General features: G+C 42.3%; 1 protein-coding gene across 2 annotated transcripts; it reads left to right on the top strand.

Annotated features, from left to right (window-relative positions):
• Positions 1-653: 653 nt before the first annotated feature.
• PARD6B (par-6 family cell polarity regulator beta) lies at positions 654-22,176 on the top strand. Of its 2 annotated transcripts, none has more exons than XM_008014161.3 (3): positions 654-1,121; positions 7,084-7,306; positions 18,406-22,176. In XM_008014161.3, exons 1-3 carry the CDS (start codon positions 1,056-1,058, stop codon positions 19,233-19,235), a joined length of 1,119 nt encoding a protein of 372 aa, XP_008012352.3. In that variant the 5' UTR covers positions 654-1,055; the 3' UTR covers positions 19,236-22,176. The 2 variants fall into 2 exon arrangements, with proteins under 2 accessions (XP_008012352.3, XP_072861954.1); XM_073005853.1 differs by lacking the exon at positions 654-1,121 and adding an exon at positions 5,998-6,945.
• Positions 22,177-22,561: the final 385 nt, after the last annotated feature.

The raw sequence follows: 22,561 nt of genomic DNA, 5'->3' as shown, positions 1-22,561 counted from the left end.
TTCGGATAAAATCAAGCCAAGAGACCCCGAAGCTTCTCCCCCAGCAACTGCTGCAGAGGCGGGAAAACTTGAATTTTGTAACCAAGAGTTGCAGCGGGACGCCTAAGCAACGACAAGGGGCAGTGGAGGGGCGTCGTTGGGGGCTGCAGCATCCCAAATTGGAAGCGGGGAGGGGGACCGCCGGGAACCGAAGAGCCCCGCGGCGCCTCTGCAATCGGTCGCGCGGCGCAACCCATCCCCTGGGCAGTGCATGTGACTGGCGCGCGCCAGGCGGCGCGAGCCCCCGGTGGCGCTGGGCAACGAGGCGCGCACCCGCGCGTGCGCAAAAGGCCCACCCAGCCGAGCCCTTCTTCAGGTGCGCTCGCGCTTCCGGCCGGCCTCCCCGCGTGCCTTCCCGGGGCGGAAACTCCAGAACCCGCGCATGCGCCTTCTGTCTCTCCGGCTTGATGCGGGGCGGAGGTCCATGGCTTCAGGTGATCCCGCCCCTCCCTCGTAGCGCAGGACCAATGGTGCGGTGGTAGGCGGGGTTTTTGAGGAGGCGGCCCGCCCACGCACCGCGCGAGGCGTGTATCGATTGGTTGGCGCCGCGGGCGCAGGTGCGCGCTTCCTATTGGGTGTGGGCGGAGCGCGAGCGATTGCGGCAGCTTCGGCAGCTGCAGGTGAGCGCGCGCGCGCGCCGCGGCTGTGGCTGGCTCGGGTGCGCGCGCGCGGGCTCGCGGGGGAGGTGGCCGAGGGAGAGGTTGCGGCGCCTGTGGCCTCCGCTCCGCCCCCTCCTCCTCCTCCAGGGCTGTCGCCGTCCCCGCCGGGGCCCGGAGGGAGGGAGCTGCTTCCCCGCCTGCCGCGCCGCCAGTCCGACCCTCGGTCCCGCTGTGTGAGTAGCTGGCGGAGTGGAGCTCAGTGCAGACGCAGGAGCTGCGGCCGCCCCCTCTGCAGGTGCCTGTGAGGAGGCGCCCGGGCCGCAGCCGCTTTCCGAGACCTCCGGTCGCGCACTCGCTCCCCGCGCTCCTGAGGGACCGCCCGACCGGAGGAGGCCGTCGCGGAGTTCGGCGCTCAGCATGAACCGCAGCCACCGGCACGGGGCGGGCAGCGGCTGCCTGGGCACCATGGAGGTGAAGAGCAAGGTGCGCGGGGCCCGGGCTGGGCGGAGCGGCGGGCCTGGGGGGCCGGGGCCTGGGAGAGGCTGGGCCAGGCTCGGAGCGCTGTGGGAGGCGACGGGCAGAGCTGCCCCGGGGTCTGGACGGTGCGGGCAGGAGACTGTGGGTAATAAACTTGCCGAGGAGGGGGCCGCGGGGATCAGGGGGCGCTAGTGTCCGCCCCTGGCCCCGGCAGGAAGAAGACCTAGTCCAGCATTTAATCTCATTCCGTAAATCTCATTCCCGTGTTCACGGACCGGAGTAGGGGCCAAGGTATACCCGAGGATGGCACACACTGAGTGGAATGCGAGGCGGCTCAAAAGGTGTAGGAGAATCCTGCCTTCTGGGCTGTGAGTGCGGTCCCTGGACCACCCCGTTGTTCCCACTTTCTGTGGTTCAGGGGGCGCATCGAGCGGCGAAGGAGAGAGCCCAGTGAACTAAGCAACCCTTTAAAAGTTCGCTTTGCTTCCTGCTGGCGCTCTTTCTAGCACTAACTTTGGTATGCATTTAATCTGTAAAATTAGCACTATCACCTTACGTTGGAGTAGCACTTTACAGTTTGAGTCTAGATGCTCTTTTCATTCCATCTTGCTACCTACTCACATCAAGTACTTTTCCCCTTGACCAACGGTATGCCAGTCTGCTGCTGATTACTGCGGTATTCACTGAATTTCTAAGTCTCAAGGCTCGGTGAGCAGGGTAGTCTGTAGGGAGGGATTAGTTAGGGAATGCCTTCCAAAGGGGGTTTTGAGGTGGAGTTTGAAGGTGATGGGCAGCCACGGGAACATTTTCAGCAAGCGTTTCTTGAGTTAAAGAAAAGGAGCTTAGATAATCTAGTCCAATTCTCTGAGAAGACTGAGGCTCAGAAAGGTTATGACTTCCCCAAGCTGCTTTTTGCAAAGCCTTCATGCCTTTTTAACAATAACTTTTAGGCTCTGCAAAATACAAAACGGGACACCGGCTGGGCCCTGAGAACATTTAAAATAGAATTGAGAAGGCCAAAACACAGAAAAGGAGAAAATTGAAAGTACATCAGTTTAAAAAAATGTAATGGAGCATCGTAGATTGTAAGACTACCAAGGAGTATGTAAAATGGAGTGATTTGAGTGAGGTCCAGTGGAGTGAGGAAAGCTTCCTAGAGCGTCTGGGTAGAATGGTTTTATTGTCTAGGGTTGATAAGCCAAGTTCTGTTAAGTTTCTGTAACTGAGAATCACATCGAGAAAATCTACATTCGTTTGTAACATCATTTAAAAAATGTGATTTGAGGCAGGACGCGGTGGCTCACGCCTGTAACCTCAGCACTTTGGGAGGCCAAGGCGTGTGGATCACCTGAGGTCAGGAGTTCCAGACCAGCCTGGCCAACATGGTGAAACCCCATCTCTACTAAAAATACAAAAAATTAGCCGGCCATGGTGGCACATGCCTGTAATTCCAGCTACTTGAGAGGCTGAGGCAGGAGAATCGCTTGAACCCAGGAGGTGGAGGTTGCAGTGAGCCAAGTTCGCACCATTGCACTTCAGGCTGGGCAACAAGCGCAAAACTCCATCTCAAAAAAAAAAAAAACGATTTGGCACTTAACTCATATGAGGATTGGCACTAGTTTCAGAATTAGTAAGAATAGAAGTGTAGTTATAGCAATTTAAGGAATGTGCACGTCCATGTGTCCTCTGTGCACAGCATAGCAAATTGAAGTGACTTGCTTGAGCTATAGCGTTAAGATGACCCAAAATATATAGCAGAGTTTTTCCACTAGCGGTGTATAGTGGCAGTAGTGGTTCCATGCCCAGTGGTTGAACCTTCTTACGGCATTTCTGTTATAAGTCTAGTTTGGATTTGTGGGTGTTGAGGTTATGGAAAGAAAAACACTTGTGATATTGCATGATCTTAAAATTTTAAGTTTATAGCACTAATCTTGGTAGCAAGTCTTTAATTTTTTTCCATAGAAAAAAATGAGTAGGAATTCTAAGTATACTGATAAGTACAATCAAATAGTAATTTATCTCTAGTACTAAGAAAACTTTGAGTGCTTTAAAACTGGAATTTCAGGCTTTTTGCCTTTCTCTTGTCAACTGACTTGTGAATCTTTCACTTACTTCTAAACTACATGTTATAGATTTGAACTGCCATACTGCGCTTTTAGTGAACTATGTCTTTTAAATAGAATCATACACTGATTCTAGGAACATGTGCTAAATGAAGTCGGTCCCACTATTCTAGCTGTTGACAAATAGGCAAGGTATAGGTAGGGAGTGTTTCTAATGTGTCTGTGACACCTTATATGTTTCAAGTATATATTGCTGATACATATTTTAAAAAATATTTGAACAGATTTTTGAAACAGTATTTTCTTTGACATTGCTTTAGTGATATCACAGCTTTTTACGAAACTGATTGCTAAGAGTTTATAACCAAAACTAGGTAGTGTGCAGGTTCTTTTTTTTGTTTGTTTGTTTTTGTTTTTGTTTTTGTTTGAGACAAGATCTTGCCCTGTCACCGGGGCTGGAGTACAATGACATGATCTCGGCTCACTGCAGCCTCAACCACCTGAGCTCAAGCGATTCTCCCATTTCAGCCTCCTGAGTAGCAAGACTATAGGCGTGCGCCACTACACCCAGCTTATTTTTATTTATTTATTTTGTAGAGACGGGGTCTCTCCATGTTGCCCAGGCTGATCTTGAACATGTGAGCTCAAGTGATCCGCCTGTGTCCACCTCTCAAAGTACTGGGACTACAGGCGTGAGCTACTGCACCTAGCCGGTCCATTTTTCTTTTACTGTTTTTAAATTTTTTTAATCTTTTTAGAGACAGGGGTTTGCCATATTGGTCATGCTGGTCTCTAACTCCTGTTCTCAAGTGATATGCCCACCTAGGCCTCCCAAAGTGTTGGGACTACAGGTGTTAGCCACCACACTGGGTTCCGGTCCATTTTTAGGATCTCTTTTTCTTCATGTAAAGCAGTAATGTTGGCCAGGCACGGTGGCTCACACCTGTAATCCTAGCACTTTGGGAGGAAAAGGCGGGTAGATCACCTGAGGTCAGGGGTTCAAGACCAGCCTGGCCAACATGGTGAAACCCTGTATCTACTAAAAATGTAAAAATTAGCTGGGTGTGGTGGTGCATGCCTGTAATCCCAGCTACTCTGGAGGCTGAGGCAGGAGAATCGCTTGAACCTGGGAGGTGGAGATTGCAGTGAGCCGAGATTGCGCCACTGCACTCCAGCCTGGGTGACAGAGGGAGACTCTATCTCAAAAAAATTAAAAAATGCAATAAAGCAGTAGTGTTAACATTGTCTTCACACGTGGAAGGGAAAAATAGTAATGATAATAAAAGAATGAAGAATGTAAATATACCTATAGTTCAATTTGTGGTACCAGCTAGTATGTGACTTTTCTTTGGTAACTGATTTATCTTCCTAATTGTATCTCTAGGGTTGGGAAGATTCTTAATAATCATGGTGATATCCTTTAATAACCCTGGAACAGTCTTTAAGTCATAAAATTTCCTAATTATTATTCATAGGCAAATAGACTATGAAAATTAAGTTTGCATTTCTAGAATGTACCAACAGACACTGGGGGAAGGGAGTCCATATGCATTCTGGATGACTAGGGCAGACTAGATTAGGCGATAAAACAGTTGTAAATGGTTCACATAGTGAATAACTGCTGATTGAATCTTAATTTTGTCTCTCAGTGTTTTTGTTCATATAAAAAGTTCTCTTAATCCTATTGTTGTGTTGCAAGAAGCATAACAATTTCTCTTGGTTTTTTTTCCCATGCCAACATTGGCAAAAGTGCACATATACCATGAAGCCATACAATTTTTTATTGTTTTTATCATAACAGTTAAGCAAGAGAAAATCTTGAGCGAAGAAATTTCATCCAAAAGCTTTAACAAAAACATTGAAGCCCTAAAATGTTAAATGATCAGGTGTTATTCCCATTCATACATCAGGGAAGTGATAAACCCTGTAGATGAATCAGAAAGCACTAGCAACTTCATGTTGTGATACCAGAATAAAGAAAATGGAAGAGAAACTGTGACTTTTGATAACATCATAAAACTAACTCTGATATGAAGGGTGTTCCCCGAGTTTTTATTTACTTCGAAATGTGAAGGTGTGACTAAACTTTTTGAGAGCCTTAGGTATGACTCACCTTATTTTCTTGACAGATGTTAGTGTTTATGTTTCAGGAATGTGTTTTGGGAACTATTTTAACTTTTTGTTAGAAGTAAGAGGTGTTTTTAGTGAGTTTTGATTTTAAAACCACTGAGGAGTATGGGTGTAAGCAGGGCAGATGAACTTTAGATAGAGCAAAACCAGTGAATCCAGATGTCCCATGGGGCCTTTGGGTAAATGAATTGACATATTTGTAAACTCAAATTATGATGATAGGGGCTTTCTCAACATGATACTTAAGGCTGCCCCAACAGTACATTAGTATTTCTCTTTTTTTCTCTGGGACATAATATTTTTATATTAGTATTTCTTGCTAATAATAGATAAATGGAAGAAATATGAGTTCAGTGTGGTTAAACACATTTGGCAAACGTTTGTTTAAATATTTTTAAAAATCAACATAGGGCTTAAATGAGCCTTTAAAGTGCTGGTCTCCACAGTGATTCCCAAGAGCATAATTACGTAGCATTTCTCAAACTTATATGACTGGGACACTTTTTGAAGAAGGCTGATTAACTTTTCTTAGGTTTCCACATTTGAGGAAATGTCATGCTATTCCCACAGTAAGTTATAAATCCTGTTTATTATGGACTAGATGAAGCCAGTCCTTAGTGTTTTTGTTTTGTTTTTTTTTTTTCTTTTTTGAGACGGAGTCTTGCTCTGTCGCCCAGGCTGGAGTGCAGTGGCACAATCTTGGCTCACTGCAACCTCTGCCTCCCGGATTCAAGAGATTCTCCTGCCTCAGCCTCCTGCGTAGCTGGGACTACAGGCATGTGCCACCACATCTGGCTAATTTTTGTATTTTTAGTAGAGACAGGTTTTGCCGTGTTCGCTAGGCTGGTTTTGAACTCCTGACCTTATGATCCTCCCACCTCAGCCTCCCAAAGTGTTGGGATTACAGATGTGAGCCATCACGCCCGGCCTCAGTTCTTAGTGTTGAATAAGAGTCACTTTTAATTATTGGACATTGGGAAAACAGACGTGTAGGGAAACAGACTTGAGAATCAGAACTGTGAACATAAGTATTGGGCATGATAGAGGCTGTCTTCCTCCCCATTCTGCCCCATTTGTGTGATCTCTTAATACCTCCCTGAAGTAATTATTCTCTTTACCCACTAATTGGTGAGTTTCTGGAGCCAGGCTCAAGGCTTTCTAGGGCCTAGCACTGTGCCAAACACATAAACACTTTGTGTGTTAATTGGATAGTTATAGGACATACATTTGATGTATTACTAAAGCTTCTTTTTTCTGCGTTAACATAGGGAAGATCATACCTTAATGCCACGTAGCTCACAGTTCTTTTTGTATATTTTGCTGTTGATTCTTACCACATCCCATGAAATCCTAGTTCCATTTATGGGGGAGGACACTTAAATGCTTTCCTTTGGTCGAAATAAAGACTTGGACAAGTCTTTGGTACCCCATGATGCAAGTAAGGAGAGCATTGTCATCAGAGTCTGGGCTCCAGACAGGGTTTGAGCTGAGTCACTATGCAGAACAGTCCGCAGTAACGCCTAGGTACCCCAGGGATTGAGTTGAGCCTGCCTCTCTTGAAAGGAATGCTCTTCAGAGACACAGCAGTCAGGAGGCACATTCTTATGCCTTTCTTAGGCTTTTTAAAATCCCTGATAGTAAGGTTCCTGACAGTAGACAATCTTCTTTCCTTAATTAAAAATACTTGCTCTACTCGTTAATTTTTCTATTGCATGCATTTTCAAATTGGGTCCTTTTACCTTTCTTTTTAAGTAATATGTTTGTTATGTTTATAGTTTGGAGCTGAATTTCGTCGGTTTTCGCTGGAAAGATCAAAACCTGGAAAATTTGAGGAATTTTATGGATTACTACAGCATGTTCATAAGATCCCCAATGTTGACGTTTTGGTAGGCTATGCAGACATCCATGGAGACTTACTACCTATAAATAATGATGATAATTATCACAAAGCTGTTTCAACGGCCAATCCACTGCTTAGGATATTTATACAAAAGAAGGGTAAGTATCACTGTTCAGAAAAATTGTGTTAGAAATAGAAATAATGTATTTTCCCCACTGAAAGGATACCCAGACTTTGCCACAAACTTAGTGAATAAACATTTTGTGTGAATCTTCTTCTTCTGTTAACTAACACGTAGGTTAAAACATTTGTGATATTGTTGGTTTAATTAATATCTTTATGCTTCACTAAGTGTACTTTAGAAAATTTATATTTCTAGTTACTTTTGTGTTAACCTCTTTGGTTTTATTTTTCCTTAAGTAGAAATTGGGAATTTACTGAATATTGGGAATTTATTGAATCTTCACTTTATCAAATGGATTATTCTCCATTCAGAAAAATGTGAAAAGAGTGTGACTTTGGAATCTGAAGCATTCCTGATTTTTGGTGGCAACCAACTTTCAAGGGCTGTATTTATCAGTTAATAAATACCAGAAACAAAGCCATTTAATCTTCCTGAGTCTCAATGTCTGCACCTATAGAAAGATTATAATATATTGTAGAATTACTATGAGGATTAAATGAGCTAAGTGCAGTGCCCTGGCTTATAGTAGGCACCCAGTAAATATTTTCTTTTACTTTTAGGATACTTTTTAAAGAAATCGTATAAAACTAGTTAACTATATGGAAAATGAGGTGGGAAGTTACTATTATGGAGGGATGTAAACACGGATATTAATTAGTCCTCCAAAAAAATTGAAATCGGTATTTGGCAATAATTTTCTTTCTTTCTTTCTTTTTTTGTAAAGACTGGGTCTTACTATGTTGCCCAAACTGTTCTCAAACTCCTGGTCTCCTGTGATCCTCCAGTCCCCACCTCTCTAGAAGTGCTGGGATTACGGGCATGAGCCACCATGCTCAGCCAAGAATTTTCAAATGTATTTTGAGTCCTAAAACTTTTTTTTTTTTAACCTCGTAGCCTCTGTGTGTGTATGTACGTGTGTCTGCAGATGGGCAGGGTAGGGTTTATTATGGTATGTACCGTTTATTCCTTTATTGTAAATGAAGTGGTTTGGGAAGCCAGCATGAGAGCATTGAGCCTAGTATTGGGATAAATTAAAGACTTACAGTATTTATAAGCCAACCCAGAAAGGAGCTTGAGAGCAGCCAGGCATGGTGGCTCACGTGGTAATCCCAGCACTTTGGGAGGCTGAGGTGGCCAGATGATCTGAGGTCAGGAGTTCGTGACTAGCATGGCCAACATGGTGAAACCCCGTCTCTACTAAAAATACAAAAATTAGCTGGGCGTGGTGGCGCATGCCTGTAATCCCGCTACTCAGGAGGCTGAGGCAGGAGAATCAGCCAGGAGGCAGAAGTTGCAGTGAGCCGAGATCGCACCACTGCACTCCAGTCTCAGTGACAGAGCTAGACTCCTTCTCAAAAAAATTTTTTAAAAAAGAAAGTAGCTTGAGAGAATGGGTAGGGATTACCTTTGAAGGTGAAAACTATTTCTAATCAGTTGATAAGCATTAGACCACTCCCAGGGCTCTGGAATTCCACTGATTATGTATCTTTCCTGGGTTTCAGGAACTAAAGTCCACCAACAAAATAAACCTCCAAGGATAACCTCTGCCTATATCACTTGACTATTTTACAAAATACTTTCACACACAAATTAATGTTCCTAAAGTCTCCTGAGATGGATCTTGTAGGTAATTAACAGGGGTGCGATATAATAAGAATATGATCTTAGGAAGATTCAGTTGGCTGTTCAGGATGAATTGGAGTGGGCAGCAGCCTTACAGTAGAGAGCCAGGAGCAGGCGGTAAAGAAGTGAGGAGACTGGCCCAGAAGTAGAGGGGAGGGAAGCGGGGGGGGGGGGAAGAGGCAGTGGTGGGAAGATAGGAGGGGAAATACTTGGGAGTCATTGCACTCACTGGCTGCTTTGCAGTGAAGGAGAGTCCAGCAGAGCATACCTTGATGGTTTGAGTCTAACAGCTGGGACAGTGTCATGAACAAGCAGAGTAGATTGATTTGGAAAAGAAAATTATGAGTTTTGTGTTAGGACAAATAATCTTAACCAATCATGCAGGAGATTGGAAATGGTAGACAAGAGTTCAGGGTAGAAATCCAAAAACTAGTTAGATTTGCAAGCTTTTCGAAAAGTGATAGTTAAAATTTTGGGAGTAGACATAAAGGCCACCTGAGATGAAGACCATGGATAGAACCTTGGAAAGCTACATATAGAGTGCTGGAAAAGGAGGAAGAATTTAAATAATTATGGTTGAATAATAGGCCTTTCTTGTTAGCAATTGTAATTTTTGTTAAAAAGTTAGTTGCTGTTTGGAATGTGCATTCAGATATAGAGCGGGTTTTTAAAGTATTGCCATCTGACAGAATTTTGTTGGATTATCCCCTTAGAAAGATTATGACAGTTGGGTTATACCACCACATGTTTTGTTAATGGAATTATACCCTTGCATGATTATGGAATTAATCCTAACATCTTTTAAGGGTGGTTATGTTTTATTTCCTTTTTTGGTTTTTATTTATTGGTGGTGTAATTTTTATTGAGACTTTTGACGGTTTTTATTGTCATAGGAATTACAACTTAGAAATATGTTTCTATGTGCAAATGCTTTCTATGTATTAATAGTAGAGGTAAAATGTCCTATATAATTGATAACCCTTAGAATTTGATTTAGAAATAGGCAATTCAACAGAAATATTTTAGATTTTAAAAATATAAATGTAATACAAATATGACTTCAGCAAAAATGAAAGTAGGTAGTCAGTTCATTCCTGCTTAAAACCCTCTGATGATTTCCCATTGCAACCAGAATAAAATCCCTTCTGATTTGGACTTCCCAACCTCATCTTCCCTCATTCTCTCACACCCTCATCATAGTCAGCCACATTGGCTTCCTCCCTGTTCCTCAGATTTGGTGAGCTTTTCTTTTTCTTTTTCTTTTTCTTTTTTTTTTTTTTTTTTGAGGTGGAGTCTTGCTCTGTCACCCAGGCTGGAGTGCAATGGCACAATCTCGGCTCACTGCAACCTCTGCCTCCCAGATTCAAGTGATTGTCCTGCCTCAGCCTCCTGAGTAGCTGAGACTACAGGTGTGCGCCACCATGACTTGCTAATTTTTGTATTTTTAGTAGAGATGGGGTTTCACCGTGTTGGCCAGGCTGGTCTCAAACTCCTGACCTCAGGTGATCCACCCATCTTGACCTCGAAGTGTTCTGGGATTACAGGCGTGAGCCACTGCCCCCAGCTGTGACCTTGTCTCTGTTTCTGTGCTCTTATGCTTGGTTATTGTTAAGGACACTTCACCTTCAGCTCTTCCCACTTCTGCCTCCTCCTACTTAGCTCAGATAACTTTGTCAGAGGAGTCTCATCTGACTACCCTAACTAAAGCCCTCCACCCTCCCACCTTTACCACATCATCCTCTGAAGACCTGGAAGTATCTTATTTAAGAATATGTTAACTTGTTTCCTGTCTGTCTTGTTTACCATCAGGTCCCAGCATCTAAATCTGGCAGACTTACTTAGTTTACTATAATGTATGCACTCTTTCTTTTAAGCAAAGTTGAGCCGATGCTTAACTAGAAATCTGATTTTTTGTAAACCTTAATGAACATTTCACTCAAGAAACTAATATAAAATATGACATTAAGTATAGTTACGTTTTACTGCTTGAATACAGCACATTTTCTGTTTTCTTTGCTTTTTGATTTCAATTAGGCATCAATAAGGCAGAAGTTACACTTAATATGTACCGAGTGATTTTTTTTTTTTTTTTTTTAAAGTCTTGCTCTGTCGCCCAGGCTGGAATGCAGCAGGGGCATGACCTTGGCTCACTGCAACCTCTGCCTCCTGGGTTCTTGTGCCTCAGCTTCCTGAGTAGCTGGGACTACAGGTGCACGCCACCACGCCCAGCTAATTTTTGTATTTTTAGTAGAGACAAGGTTTTGCCATGTTGGCCAGGCTGGTCTCAAACTCCTGACCTCAAGTGATCCACCTACCTTGGCCTCCCAAAGTGCTGGGATTACAGGTGGGAACCACCGTGCCTGGCCCCGATTATTTTATTTTATTTATTGATTGATTGATTTTGAGACAGAGTCTTAACTCTGTCACTCAGGCTAGAGTGCAGTGGTGTGATTTCCACTCACTGCAGCCTCTACCTCCCGGGCTCAAGCGATTCTCCTGCCTCAGCCTCCCAAGTAGCTGGGACTACAAGCGTGTGCCACCATGCCCGGCTAATTTTTGTATTTTTAGTAGAGACAGGGTTTCACCATGTTAGCCAGGTTGGTCTCAAACTCCTGACCTCAGGTGATCCACCCACCTCAGCCTCCCATAGTGCTGGGTTTACACATATGAGCCACCACGCCTGGCCCCCAAGTGATTTTTGAAAAGCAAATTGCAAAACCATTTAAAAATTTAAAACTATGTGATCTTTTAACATCTGATACTCTACTAAAATTCCTTTAAAGTGAAAGCTTACAATTCAATATGTGAACTACTTTATAGTCTGAAGTTTAAGATAGTGGTGTTGGATAGCTTGAAAAATTTTTATAACAATTTATTGTTAGAAGAAAAATCCCATACTCTATTCTTAGAGCAGTTATCATGGGAGCAAAAACAGAACACAAGAAACCTGGTATCTTAAAAGTTATTTTGATGAGGAGGATCCCAATCCGCCATTCCCTGTTAAGAGTATTAGAATTTATCCTAATTGATTCAGGAGACGGGGAAGAGAAGGTACAGAATAGACTTTTCCGCTGTCATTGTTGAGGTTATTGCTGTGCACCAAAAATTTTTTTAAAATGTTTAAAGCTTGTGCCTTTTAAAAATACTCAGGTCATTCCTGTCAGTTTGGAATTCAGCCAGGGAAATGTGTATTTTTAAAAGCTTCCCAGCCAGTCCTGATAATCAGCCAGGTGGAGGATCTGTTGAGGTGCTACAGAACAGACCCCTCTCCAGATCTAGTCAGAATCTCTACATCCAGACTTCTTTCTATAACACAGTCTATTTTTGATTGACACCAGACACGTATGTTTAACTCTTCGATTTATTCTAGTTTTGTTAGAAACACTAGAAATGCTTTGCTTTAAACTTGGTCTCACGTAGGGCATGCCCTCACACAGGCACGATTTTGTGGCCCAGATACTGGTAACTGGGCATCTAAATCATCTCTTAGACTTTGTGCATTGGACATTATTTTGTAGATGTTTTTTAAGGTTACATTTTTACGAATCAGAGTTTAGTTTAAAATTGTCTAAGGAACATACGTTTTAGTAGTAAATTGTAAATTGTAGTTTTAACAAAAGATACGTCCCAGAAATGAAAAAAATAAATTGTGGCCTGTAATCCCAGCACTTTGGGAGGCCGGGGCGGGTGGATCATGAAGTCAGGAGATTGAGACCATCCTGGGACAGGGTGTCTCCACTAAAAATACAAAAAATTAGCTGGGCGTGGTGGTGGGCACCTGTAGTCCCAGCTACTTGGGAGGCTGAGGCAGGAGAATGGCGCGAACCCAGGAGGCAGAGCTTGCAGTGAGCCGAGATCGCGCTACTGCACTCCAGCCTGGGCGACAGAGCGAGACTCTGTCTCAAAAAAAAAAAAAAAAAAAGAAAAGAAAGAAATTGTGGAGTAACATCTCAGTATGTGACACCAGTTATTCACAACAGAAACCTGGGTGTCATCTTTGACACATACCTATTTTTTAGTCAGTCACCAAGCCTGTTAAAACTGTGTTCTAGTTATTTTGCAGATTTGTCTCCCCATTTCCACGTCCTCTGCTCCAGGCCAGGTGCTATCCTAATTTACTGAAGTAACCGCTGCTTTTTTTTTTTTTTCCCCCCTGAGAAGCAGTCTCGCTCTTGTTGCCCAGGCTAGAGTGCAGTGGCGTGATCTCAGCTCACCACAACCTCCACCTCCTGGGTTCAAGTGAGTCTCCTGCCTCATCCTCCTGAGTGGCTGGGATTACAGGCATGCGCCATCATGCCTGGCTAATTGTGTATTTTTAGTAGAGATGGGGTTTCTCCATGTTGGTCAGGCTGGTCACGAACTCCCGACCTTGGGTAATCCCCAGCCTCGCCCTGCCAAAGTGCTGGGATTACAGGTGTGAGCCACTGCGCTGGCTACAGTAGCTTCTTGTCCTCCCCCTCACGTGCTTCTCCAACTTGCAGCCAGAGTGAGCTTTGTAGAAAAACCAAATGAGCTTACCATCTCTGTCTTCCCTTAAAATCCTTGGTTTTCTTCCCTTTGCCCTTAGGCTAAAGTCTGTAAACCTTGGTACTTCCTAGGAGGCCCTGTTTGTCTGTTTGGCCCCTGGCTGCCTCTGACTCAGCTCCTGACTCCTCCCTCCTTCCCGTTCTCCCTCCCTCCCTCCCTCCCACTTTTCACCCTGTGTTCTAGCTGTATTGGATTTCTTTGTCTGTCTGGCCCTCCCTCTTCTGGATATTGTCACTGCACTCAGCCGAGATCATGCAGTGACACAGCCGAGATCGTGTCACTGCACTCCAGAGCGAAACTCCATCTCAAAAAAAAAACGTTGCCAGATCTATCTCATTTAACCTTTTTTTTTTTTTTTTTTTTTTTTTGAGACGGAGTCTCGCTCTGTCGCCCAGGCTGGAGTGCAGTGGCCGGATCTCAGCTCACTGCAAGCTCCGCCTCCCGGGTTCATGCCATTCTCCTGCCTCAGCCTCCCGAGTAGCTGGGACTACAGGTGCCCGCCACCTCGCCCGGCTAGTTTTTTTGTAGTTTTAGTAGAGACGGGGTTTCACCGTGTTAGCCAGGATGGTCTCGATCTCCTGACCTCGTGATCCGCCCGCCTCGGCCTCCCCCCGTGCCCGGTTTGGCTAATTTTTAAATTTTTTTTTGTAGAGACAGGGTCCTGCTATGTTACCCAGGCTGGTCTTGAACTACTAAGCTCAAGCAGCCCTCTCACCTCGGCCTCCCAAAGTGCTGGGATTACAGGCATGAGCCATCATGCCTGGCCGTATATTCTTTTATGGATTGTCTGTGGTTGCTTTTACAAGAGGGATTATATGGCCTGTAATACCTAGACATTTACTGTCTGACTCTTGACAGAAAATGGTTGTCAACCCCTGGATTAGAACATTGTAAAAAATTATTTCATTATTTGATTTCTTCCTCTGAACTTCAAATGGGGCATAATCTTGAACTTTGTTGATGACTGTACTATAACGGTTGCTGTTTTGTTACCATATGGGGATGCTGATGGAGCTTATGTAGAAGTTTTTTTCTTCTAGATTTGCTTTTTACTCACTGTAAAGCTTTTATGTCTTATATCTGCCTGCCACCCACAAGTGGATCCTTACCCTTTGCTCTGAATGTGTGGTTTATGACCCTCTCTGAGCAAAGGAATGAGATTACTAGGCTTTTCAGAATTAATGTTTAAAGAGTAAGAGGTTTAGAGGGAGGCCCTGCAGGGTGAGTGAAGAACAGCCACTATTTGTGTGTAAGAAAGTAAGACATCCAGCTTGACTATTTAGAGGCCTTCTAGGTGGATCCTTGTCTGTTCAGTTAGCCAAGATCATTGACTGAAGAAAAGGCTTGGGATAAATGTGGTGCTGCTGTATCAGCCCATATCATGTACTGTTGCATAAGTGAAATTATACAAGTGGACAATGGCTATGCTCAAGTTTTCAAACTTTTCATCTCATTCTGAGTTTAATGCTCTGATAGTATTCAGGTAGAAAGTCAACTCCAATTCCTTGTGGACATTCACCTTTACACTTTAACATCCTGAACCCTGGCTTTCTGCCAAAATATTTTCTTTCCCAGTGCCTGGAAACTGATTAGCTAGATGGGAGAACAAAGGTGGCTTTGTACTGGGGCATATTGCTTTTGAGAATTTAGCAGAGAGCATTCAAATGGAGTCTGGATGTGATGCCAAATTATGCAGATTCGGGGTTTTTTTGGTTAGGTTTCCCATGAGTAGGTATGTAGGCAACTTAATATTGTTCTCAGTTTGTACAGTCTGGAATTTCCCTTATAAATGTTATGTAGACTTTCCTTATTGGTTGTTTTAAAACAGAAATGTGTATGATTTTGAGAAAACACATTACCAGAAGACTATTCTTGATAGGTTTTTTTGCCAAAAAGATTGTTGTACCAATGAATTTATATCCAAAGCCATATTATAAATACATTTCTGTCTCTGTAAGAGCCCAGTGCAAATACTTTATAAATGATGACAAGTGTCCACAAGGGGGAAAAAATGCCAAAAAAATAGGGTACCCCTAACCTTATATATTTATCTGAAACTAGGTTTTGAAAAGTGTCCACGCAGCATCAGAAAAGAATACTAAAGCTCCCTGTGCTCTGACATAATTGATACTTGGCATTCATTATTGTGACTTGGAAGATACTAATCTAGTAAGAAAACCTGGACTCTAGTTCTTTCTCTATAACTTAACATTGTATCCTTAATTTCTTGGTTATAAAGTGAAGATGATAATAGTTTAGCAATGAGGGGGTTCAGGATTAAGCAAGAGAATATGAATTGAAGCACTATACAAATGCAAGATGGTGAGATTGGTGTTTTCTGTGGCAGCTGTTGAGACTAGGATTTTCAACTATTTCTTTTGTGGAGGAGGGAAGCCATTTATTTTTTGTTTGTTTGTTTGTTTTCTTTTCTTTCTTTTTTTCTTTTCTTTTTTTTTGTCTAGCCCCTAGAAAACCAGGGAGAGGCATTATTGAAGTTTTTTTTTTTTTTAAATTCATGTAAATTTCACTTTTTAGTTTATCCTCGTTGTAGTTATTTTTGAAAATACTATTTTAACTTTTGTTTCTGCTGTTAGTTTCATTTTCCCTTTTACCTCTCATTCTCTGATGAAATGTTTTATTTATAGACTATCTTCCTTCAGCCATATAAATTTAACCATATCTGGTGTTAGGTGTTCTGTTTTCCCTTTTAGTTTATTGTTTAATTCGGTGGCAGTATTTAAAGATGGGAAGATTTTGCCTAAAACCAAGACTTTCTGGCATGAAGAAAATCTGCCAGGAACTGAGAAGCAGCTATGCCATCTAAATGAGGCAGGAGCTCTCCAGTTTGCCAGAGTCCTACTACTTCCTATTGTCTGTGTCACCACCACTGAGGACAAAATATCATTGCACTTTATGAATAGTTTTTCACACAGTAAAGAAAAAAGTTAAAACTCTACCTTTGCTTCTTTCAAAATGAACATGAGAGATCAAGAATTCCTGCTGGGCAAGTGCTCACGCCTGTAATTCCAGCACTTTGGGAAGCTGAGGCAGGTGGATCACCTGAGGTCAGGAGTTCAATCAAGACCAACCTGGCCAACATAGTGAAACCCCATGTCTACTGAAAATACAAAAATTAGCTGGGCATGGTGGCACATGCCTGTAATCCCAGCCACTTGGGAGGCTAAGGCAGGAGAATCGCTTGAACCTGGGAGGCGGAGGTTGCAGTGAGCTGAGATCATGCCTCTGTACTCCAGCCAGGATGACAGAGCGAGACTCTGTCTCAAACAATAGCAACAAAAAAGAACTCTCTCAGAAAACTGAGGGAGAGTGTTTATCAGCAGAAGACCAAAATTCCTAAGTGTGTGTTTGATATGCACCAGCATCAATTACATTATCTGCCCACTCAGCCTCTGATATTGGTTTATGATTTTACTCTCTTGATTTACTTTGAGAATCAGATATCCCATTTCAAGTCTTTGAGTTGCATATGATAAACATGTAAATTGCAGGCGTGTTTTTGTTTTGTCACCCAGGCTGGAGTGCGGTGATCATAGTGCACTGCAGACCTGAATCCTGGAGTGAAGCCATCCTCCCATCTCAGTCTCCCAAGTAGCTGGGACTACAGGCAGACGCTACCACACCTGGCTAATTTTTTTTACTTTTTGTAAAGACAGGGTCTCACGCTGTTGCCCAGGCTGGGCTCAAGTGATCCACCCACCATGGCCTCCCAGAGAAGTACTGGGATTGTAGGCGTGAGGCACCGCGCCCAACCACATTACAAGTTTTTTAAACAAATGACGGAAAAATGTATTTTAAGAAGCTGGTTTGGCCAGGTGTGGTGGCTCAAGCCTGTAATCCCAGCACTTTGGGAGGCCAAGATGGGCGGATCATGAGGTCAGGAGATCGAGACCATCCTGGCTAACACCCGTCTCTACTAAAAAATACAAAAAACTAGCTGGGCGAGGTGGCGGGCACCTGTAGTCCCAGCTACACGGGAGGCTGAGGCAGGAGAATGGCGTGAACCTGGGAGGTGGAGCTTGCAGTGAGCTGAGGAGCTGAGATCCGGCCACTGCACTCCAGCCCGGGCGACAGAGCAAGACTCCGTCTCAAAAAAAAAAAAAAAAAAACTGGTTTAAAATCATGTTTTAAGGCCGGACACAGTAGCTCTCACCTGTACTCCTAGCACATTGCGAGGCTGAGGCAAGAGGATCTCCTGAGGCCAGGAGTTCAAAACCAGCCTGGGCAACATAACAAGACCCTATTCAAAAAAAAGGAAAAATACATATATATTTAATGATGTTTAAGAATATGTAAGATCTGGCTAGGTGCTGTGGCTCACGCCTGTAATTCCAGCACTTCGGGAGGCCGAGGTGGGCGGATCACGAGGTCAGGAGATCGAGACCATCCTGGCTAACACAGTGGAACCCCGTCTGTACTAAAAATACAAAAAAAATTAGCCAGGCCTGGTGGCACACACCTGTAGTTCCAGCTACTCGGTAGGGTGAGGCAGGAGAATTGCTTGTGAACCCAGGAGGCAGAGGTTGCTGTGAGCCAAGGTCACGCCACTGCACTCAGCCTGGGCGACAGAGTGAGACCATCTCAAAGAAAAAAAAAAAGAATATGTAAGATCTATCATAATTTCATTTGCCATATTTAATGTTTAATAGTGATTGAGCTCTATCAAATTTAACTTCAACATTGGTTTATTTTGTGATGTGTATTTGAGATGGCCACCTAGTGGTTTTTTCTGGTATGGCATTTTACTACTGTACTAGATTATGATCTGATTAGCAAATAAGCTTATTACCTAGTTTGTTTATATACCAAATATATTTTGAGTTATCCTTTCTGTACAGATTCTGCCGCAAGTGAATAGATATTTTTACAGCATTTCTATAATTATTTTGTTTTATTTTTAAACAGAAGAAGCAGACTACAGTGCCTTTGGTACAGACACGCTAATAAAGAAGAAGAATGTTTTAACCAACGTATTGCGTCCTGACAACCATAGAAAAAAGCCACATATAGTCATTAGTATGCCCCAAGACTTTAGACCTGTGTCTTCTATTATAGACGTGGATATTCTTCCAGAAACACATCGTAGGGTACGTCTTTACAAATATGGCACTGAGAAACCCCTAGGATTCTACATCCGGGATGGCTCCAGTGTCAGGGTAACACCACATGGCTTAGAAAAGGTTCCAGGGATCTTTATATCCAGGCTTGTCCCAGGAGGTCTGGCTCAAAGTACAGGACTATTAGCTGTTAATGATGAAGTTTTAGAAGTTAATGGCATAGAAGTTTCAGGGAAGAGCCTTGATCAAGTAACAGACATGATGATTGCAAATAGCCGTAACCTCATCATAACAGTGAGACCGGCAAACCAGAGGAATAATGTTGTGAGGAACAGTCGGACTTCTGGCAGTTCTGGCCAGTCTACCGATAACAGCCTTCTTGGCTCCCCACAGCACATTGAACCAAGCTGTGAGCCAGAGGATGAAGACAGCGATGAAGATGACATTATCATTGAAGACAATGGAGTGCCACAGCAGATTCCAAAAGCTGTTCCTAATACCGAGAGCCTGGAGTCATTAACACAGATAGAGCTAAGCTTTGAGTCTGGACAGAATGGCTTTATTCCCTCTAATGAAGTGAGCTTAGCACCCATAGCAAGTGGCTCAAACACGGAATTTGAAACACATGCTCCAGATCAAAAACTCTTAGAAGAAGATGGAACAATCATAACATTATGAAACCATTGTTTGAATGTTTTCAGAGTGAGGATGCCATGAGAACTTGTACATTTGGCTAGTTTAAAAGCATATATACCTCTGACCAGTGACGTGGAATAGGCATGAGACGAGTAACGTTGCAAGCTTACAATATTATTAAAGTAGTAGTCTGATAATTGTTAATACAAACTTTGGTGGATCAGAGGTGAATTTAAGTCCAAAACAAAGGGGCCTTTGCTGATGAAGTTACGTGCTTTTACTTTTTTGTCTGGAGAATCAGATGTTAAAGCACATTCTTGGAACTATGCGAGAAGACTAGATCATTTCTGTTGGAAGTGGTTGCATATTTAACCTGCTATGCAGAGCCCAGTTAATTTTTCCTTTAACTGTATTTTTAAAATTCTAATGTGAAGTCTGATTCTCTCTTTTGGTACACTGGGGACCTCAGCTCTTAAAGGTCTTATGTTCCCAACATTTTATTTTATTTTTTATTTTTTATTTTTTTAGTGACTGGGTCTCACTCTGTTGCCCAAGCTGGAGTGCAGTGACATGATCACAGCTCACTGCAGCCTCAACCTCCTGGGCTCAAGCAGTCCTCCCACCTCAGCCTCCTGAGTAGCTGGGACCACAGGCACATACCACGACACCTGGCTACTTTTTGTATTTTTTGTAGAGACAGAGTTTTGCCATGTTGCCCAAGCTGGTCTTGAACTCCTGGGCTCAAGCAGTCCTGCCTCGGCTTCCCAAAGTGCTAGGATTACAGCCACCATGCCCAGCCTATTTTGATTTTTTTGATTTTTGTTTTTTTAATATTCCTCTCTAATAAATTGTAACAAATGATGTTCTCAAGTGCATTTCCAGTTTCTAAGAATCAAACCACTTGGCTGTTTTTAGGGGTTGCTTCCCATATTATAAAGCTCAGGAAGCTCGCTCTCTCTTTTTTTTTTTTTTTTTTTTTTTTTTTTTTTGTCTCTGTCGCCCAGGCTGGAGTGCAGTGGTGCAATCTCAGCTCCCAGATTCAAGCAGTTCTTCTGCCTCAGCCTCCTGAGTAACTGAGGTTACAGGTGTGTGCCAACACGTCCGGCTTATTTTTTTGTATTTTTAGTAGAGACGGGGTTTCACCATGTTAGTCAGGCGGATCTCGAATTCCTGACCTCAAATGATCTGCCCATCTCGGCCGCCCAAAGTGCTGGATTGCAGGCATGAGCCACCGTACTCGGCCAGGAAGCTGTCTTTTCTTGAGTTATGAAACTCTGCAACAGTTGTTCAAGTTGGTGTTTGTCCTTCCTGTAGCTTTCATATTTGCAAATTAATTCTGTATGGCTATAATTTATGTTTTAAAAGGCAGTTCTCTTGACTTTGGAAACATGGAAGTCTCTCCTTTAACCTGTTCTTGTTCCCATTCCCAGTCTCGTTTGAAATCATTCGTTTTGTTGTTAGTGTATTTTTGTTGGTGTGCTTTTAATGCATTCAAGTATGCATCATTTTGGATAAAAAATGCATCCAAATTAAGAGGTTTTAACACATAGGACAAACTTGTGCACTTTTTATACCAAAAAAAAAAAAAAAAAAAAAATTGGGTTTTCCTTCATGGGATTTCTAGAAACACTGCCTACACTTTATGAAAACTACATAGTATTCACCTGTGACAGGTAGAGTTTATCACTGTTAATTTTATGAGGCTATTTATTACTTTCCAGTGCATCCACTTAGAACAAGCTAAGAGTAAGGCTGCTAACTTTAATTCCTTGCCTGATTTTATTGTACAATGTGCACAAGCACAATGGTATGCTTGTATATAGAAACTAAAAATATTATGAAGTACATAAGTTCCCTATGGCTTATGGAGAGTTATTTATTAATTAACTTTATAGTAGGGCTAGTATGAATATCTTTTTAACAATTGTGTGCTATTAAAACAATGAAGATTCAAATGACTCCGTTTTGAAGGATGTTTTCTCTATATGGTAAAATATATGAAGAAGTCTTGATTACATGAATATCACTTGACTCAGAATACTTCAATGTATTTTGTTCACATTACCACTAAGCATATTATCAGTAAACTATTAACTGACTACACAACACTATGTAATATGATGTACTTTTTGTTGAATTCACCGAAGTTCTTCCATTTATATACTATTTTTAATGGCATTCCGGCTTTAACATTCTGTGAGTCTTATAAATTTGACTCTTGAATGGCAAAATAATGTTAGTATGTAGAAGGTTAACTTTCATTTATAATATAAGTGGTGCAGGGGTTCAACATTTTAAGTAAAAATATTTTTACACACTACCTCTCTCTTTTTTTTTTTTAAGTTTTAACATCAGAACTTTTGGGGGAAAAACTACTTCAGGGCTTGACTTTTTGTACAAATTTTAACTAAAATACAGATTTATCTTGTACACGTTCATGGAAATGGAAATCAAAGCTGCTAGTGCTTTTTATTTTAATTATCGTGTTAAGGGTATCTGTCAATGGCATTTTCAACTAGATCTCTGTCTCTTAAATTATTGGTGAAATAATTGATTACTAGACATACTGTAAAACCAATAGATCCTGGTTATACGATAAAATATCAGCTCATTGGTTGTCTCAATTATTTCAAGTGCACCTTATTAACAAAAGTATCAGTGGATCCAGCATAAAATTTTATAGTACTAAATGTCAAGCCTCACTGTGAATTTTGTTCTGTATCTTAAGTAAATTTATGATAATGTTCTCGAGCTATCAACAAAATATATGTACTTTTGTGAGCTATGAATTTTCTAATTAAATTTTACATGCTATAACATGATTTTTACATGAATGATACTTTGTTTATAACTATCAAATGTCAGTATTTTACTACAGTTTTATAAAGTGTACATTATCACTAAATGAACTTTGATTTTAAAAATCAAATTAGCTTTAGTTGTATGTTATTTTTTACAAATAAAGATAGACTTGTATAAAGGCTACTTTCTTGTTTGAAGTTATATGAAAAGCTGCCCACACATACCAGGTGCCCATTATATCATTATATAAAATAGGTAGGGAGAAACACCCCTGAATTTTTTTTTTTTTTTTTTTTTTTTTTTGAGACGGAGTCTCGCTCTGTTGCCCAGGCTGGAGTGCAGTGGCCCCATCTCAGCTCACTGCAAACTCCGCCTCCCGGGTTCACGCCATTCTTCTGCCTCAGCTTCCCAAGTAGCTGGGACTACAGGTGCCCGCCACCTCGCCCAGCTAGTTTTTTGTATTTTTTAGTACAGACGGGGTTTCACCGTGTTAGCCAGGATGGTCTCGATCTCCTGACCTCGTGATCCGCCTGTCTCAGCCTCCCAAAAACCCCTGAATTTTAACA

Source organism: Chlorocebus sabaeus, chromosome 2 (assembly GCF_047675955.1).
Source record: "Chlorocebus sabaeus isolate Y175 chromosome 2, mChlSab1.0.hap1, whole genome shotgun sequence".
Classification (NCBI taxonomy): domain Eukaryota; kingdom Metazoa; phylum Chordata; class Mammalia; order Primates; family Cercopithecidae; genus Chlorocebus; species Chlorocebus sabaeus.
This window is presented reverse-complemented; position numbering and strand designations above follow the sequence as displayed.

Coding starts and splice junctions, on each gene's coding strand:
- PARD6B (XM_073005853.1), top strand. CDS start 6,874: ATGCTCTTCAGAGACACAGCAGTCAGGAGGCACATTCTTATGCCTTTC. Junction 6,946..7,083: donor GCTTTTTAAAATCCCTGATA/GTAAGGTTCCTG, acceptor TTATGTTTATAG/TTTGGAGCTGAATTTCGTCG. Junction 7,307..18,405: donor GATATTTATACAAAAGAAGG/GTAAGTATCACT, acceptor ATTTTTAAACAG/AAGAAGCAGACTACAGTGCC.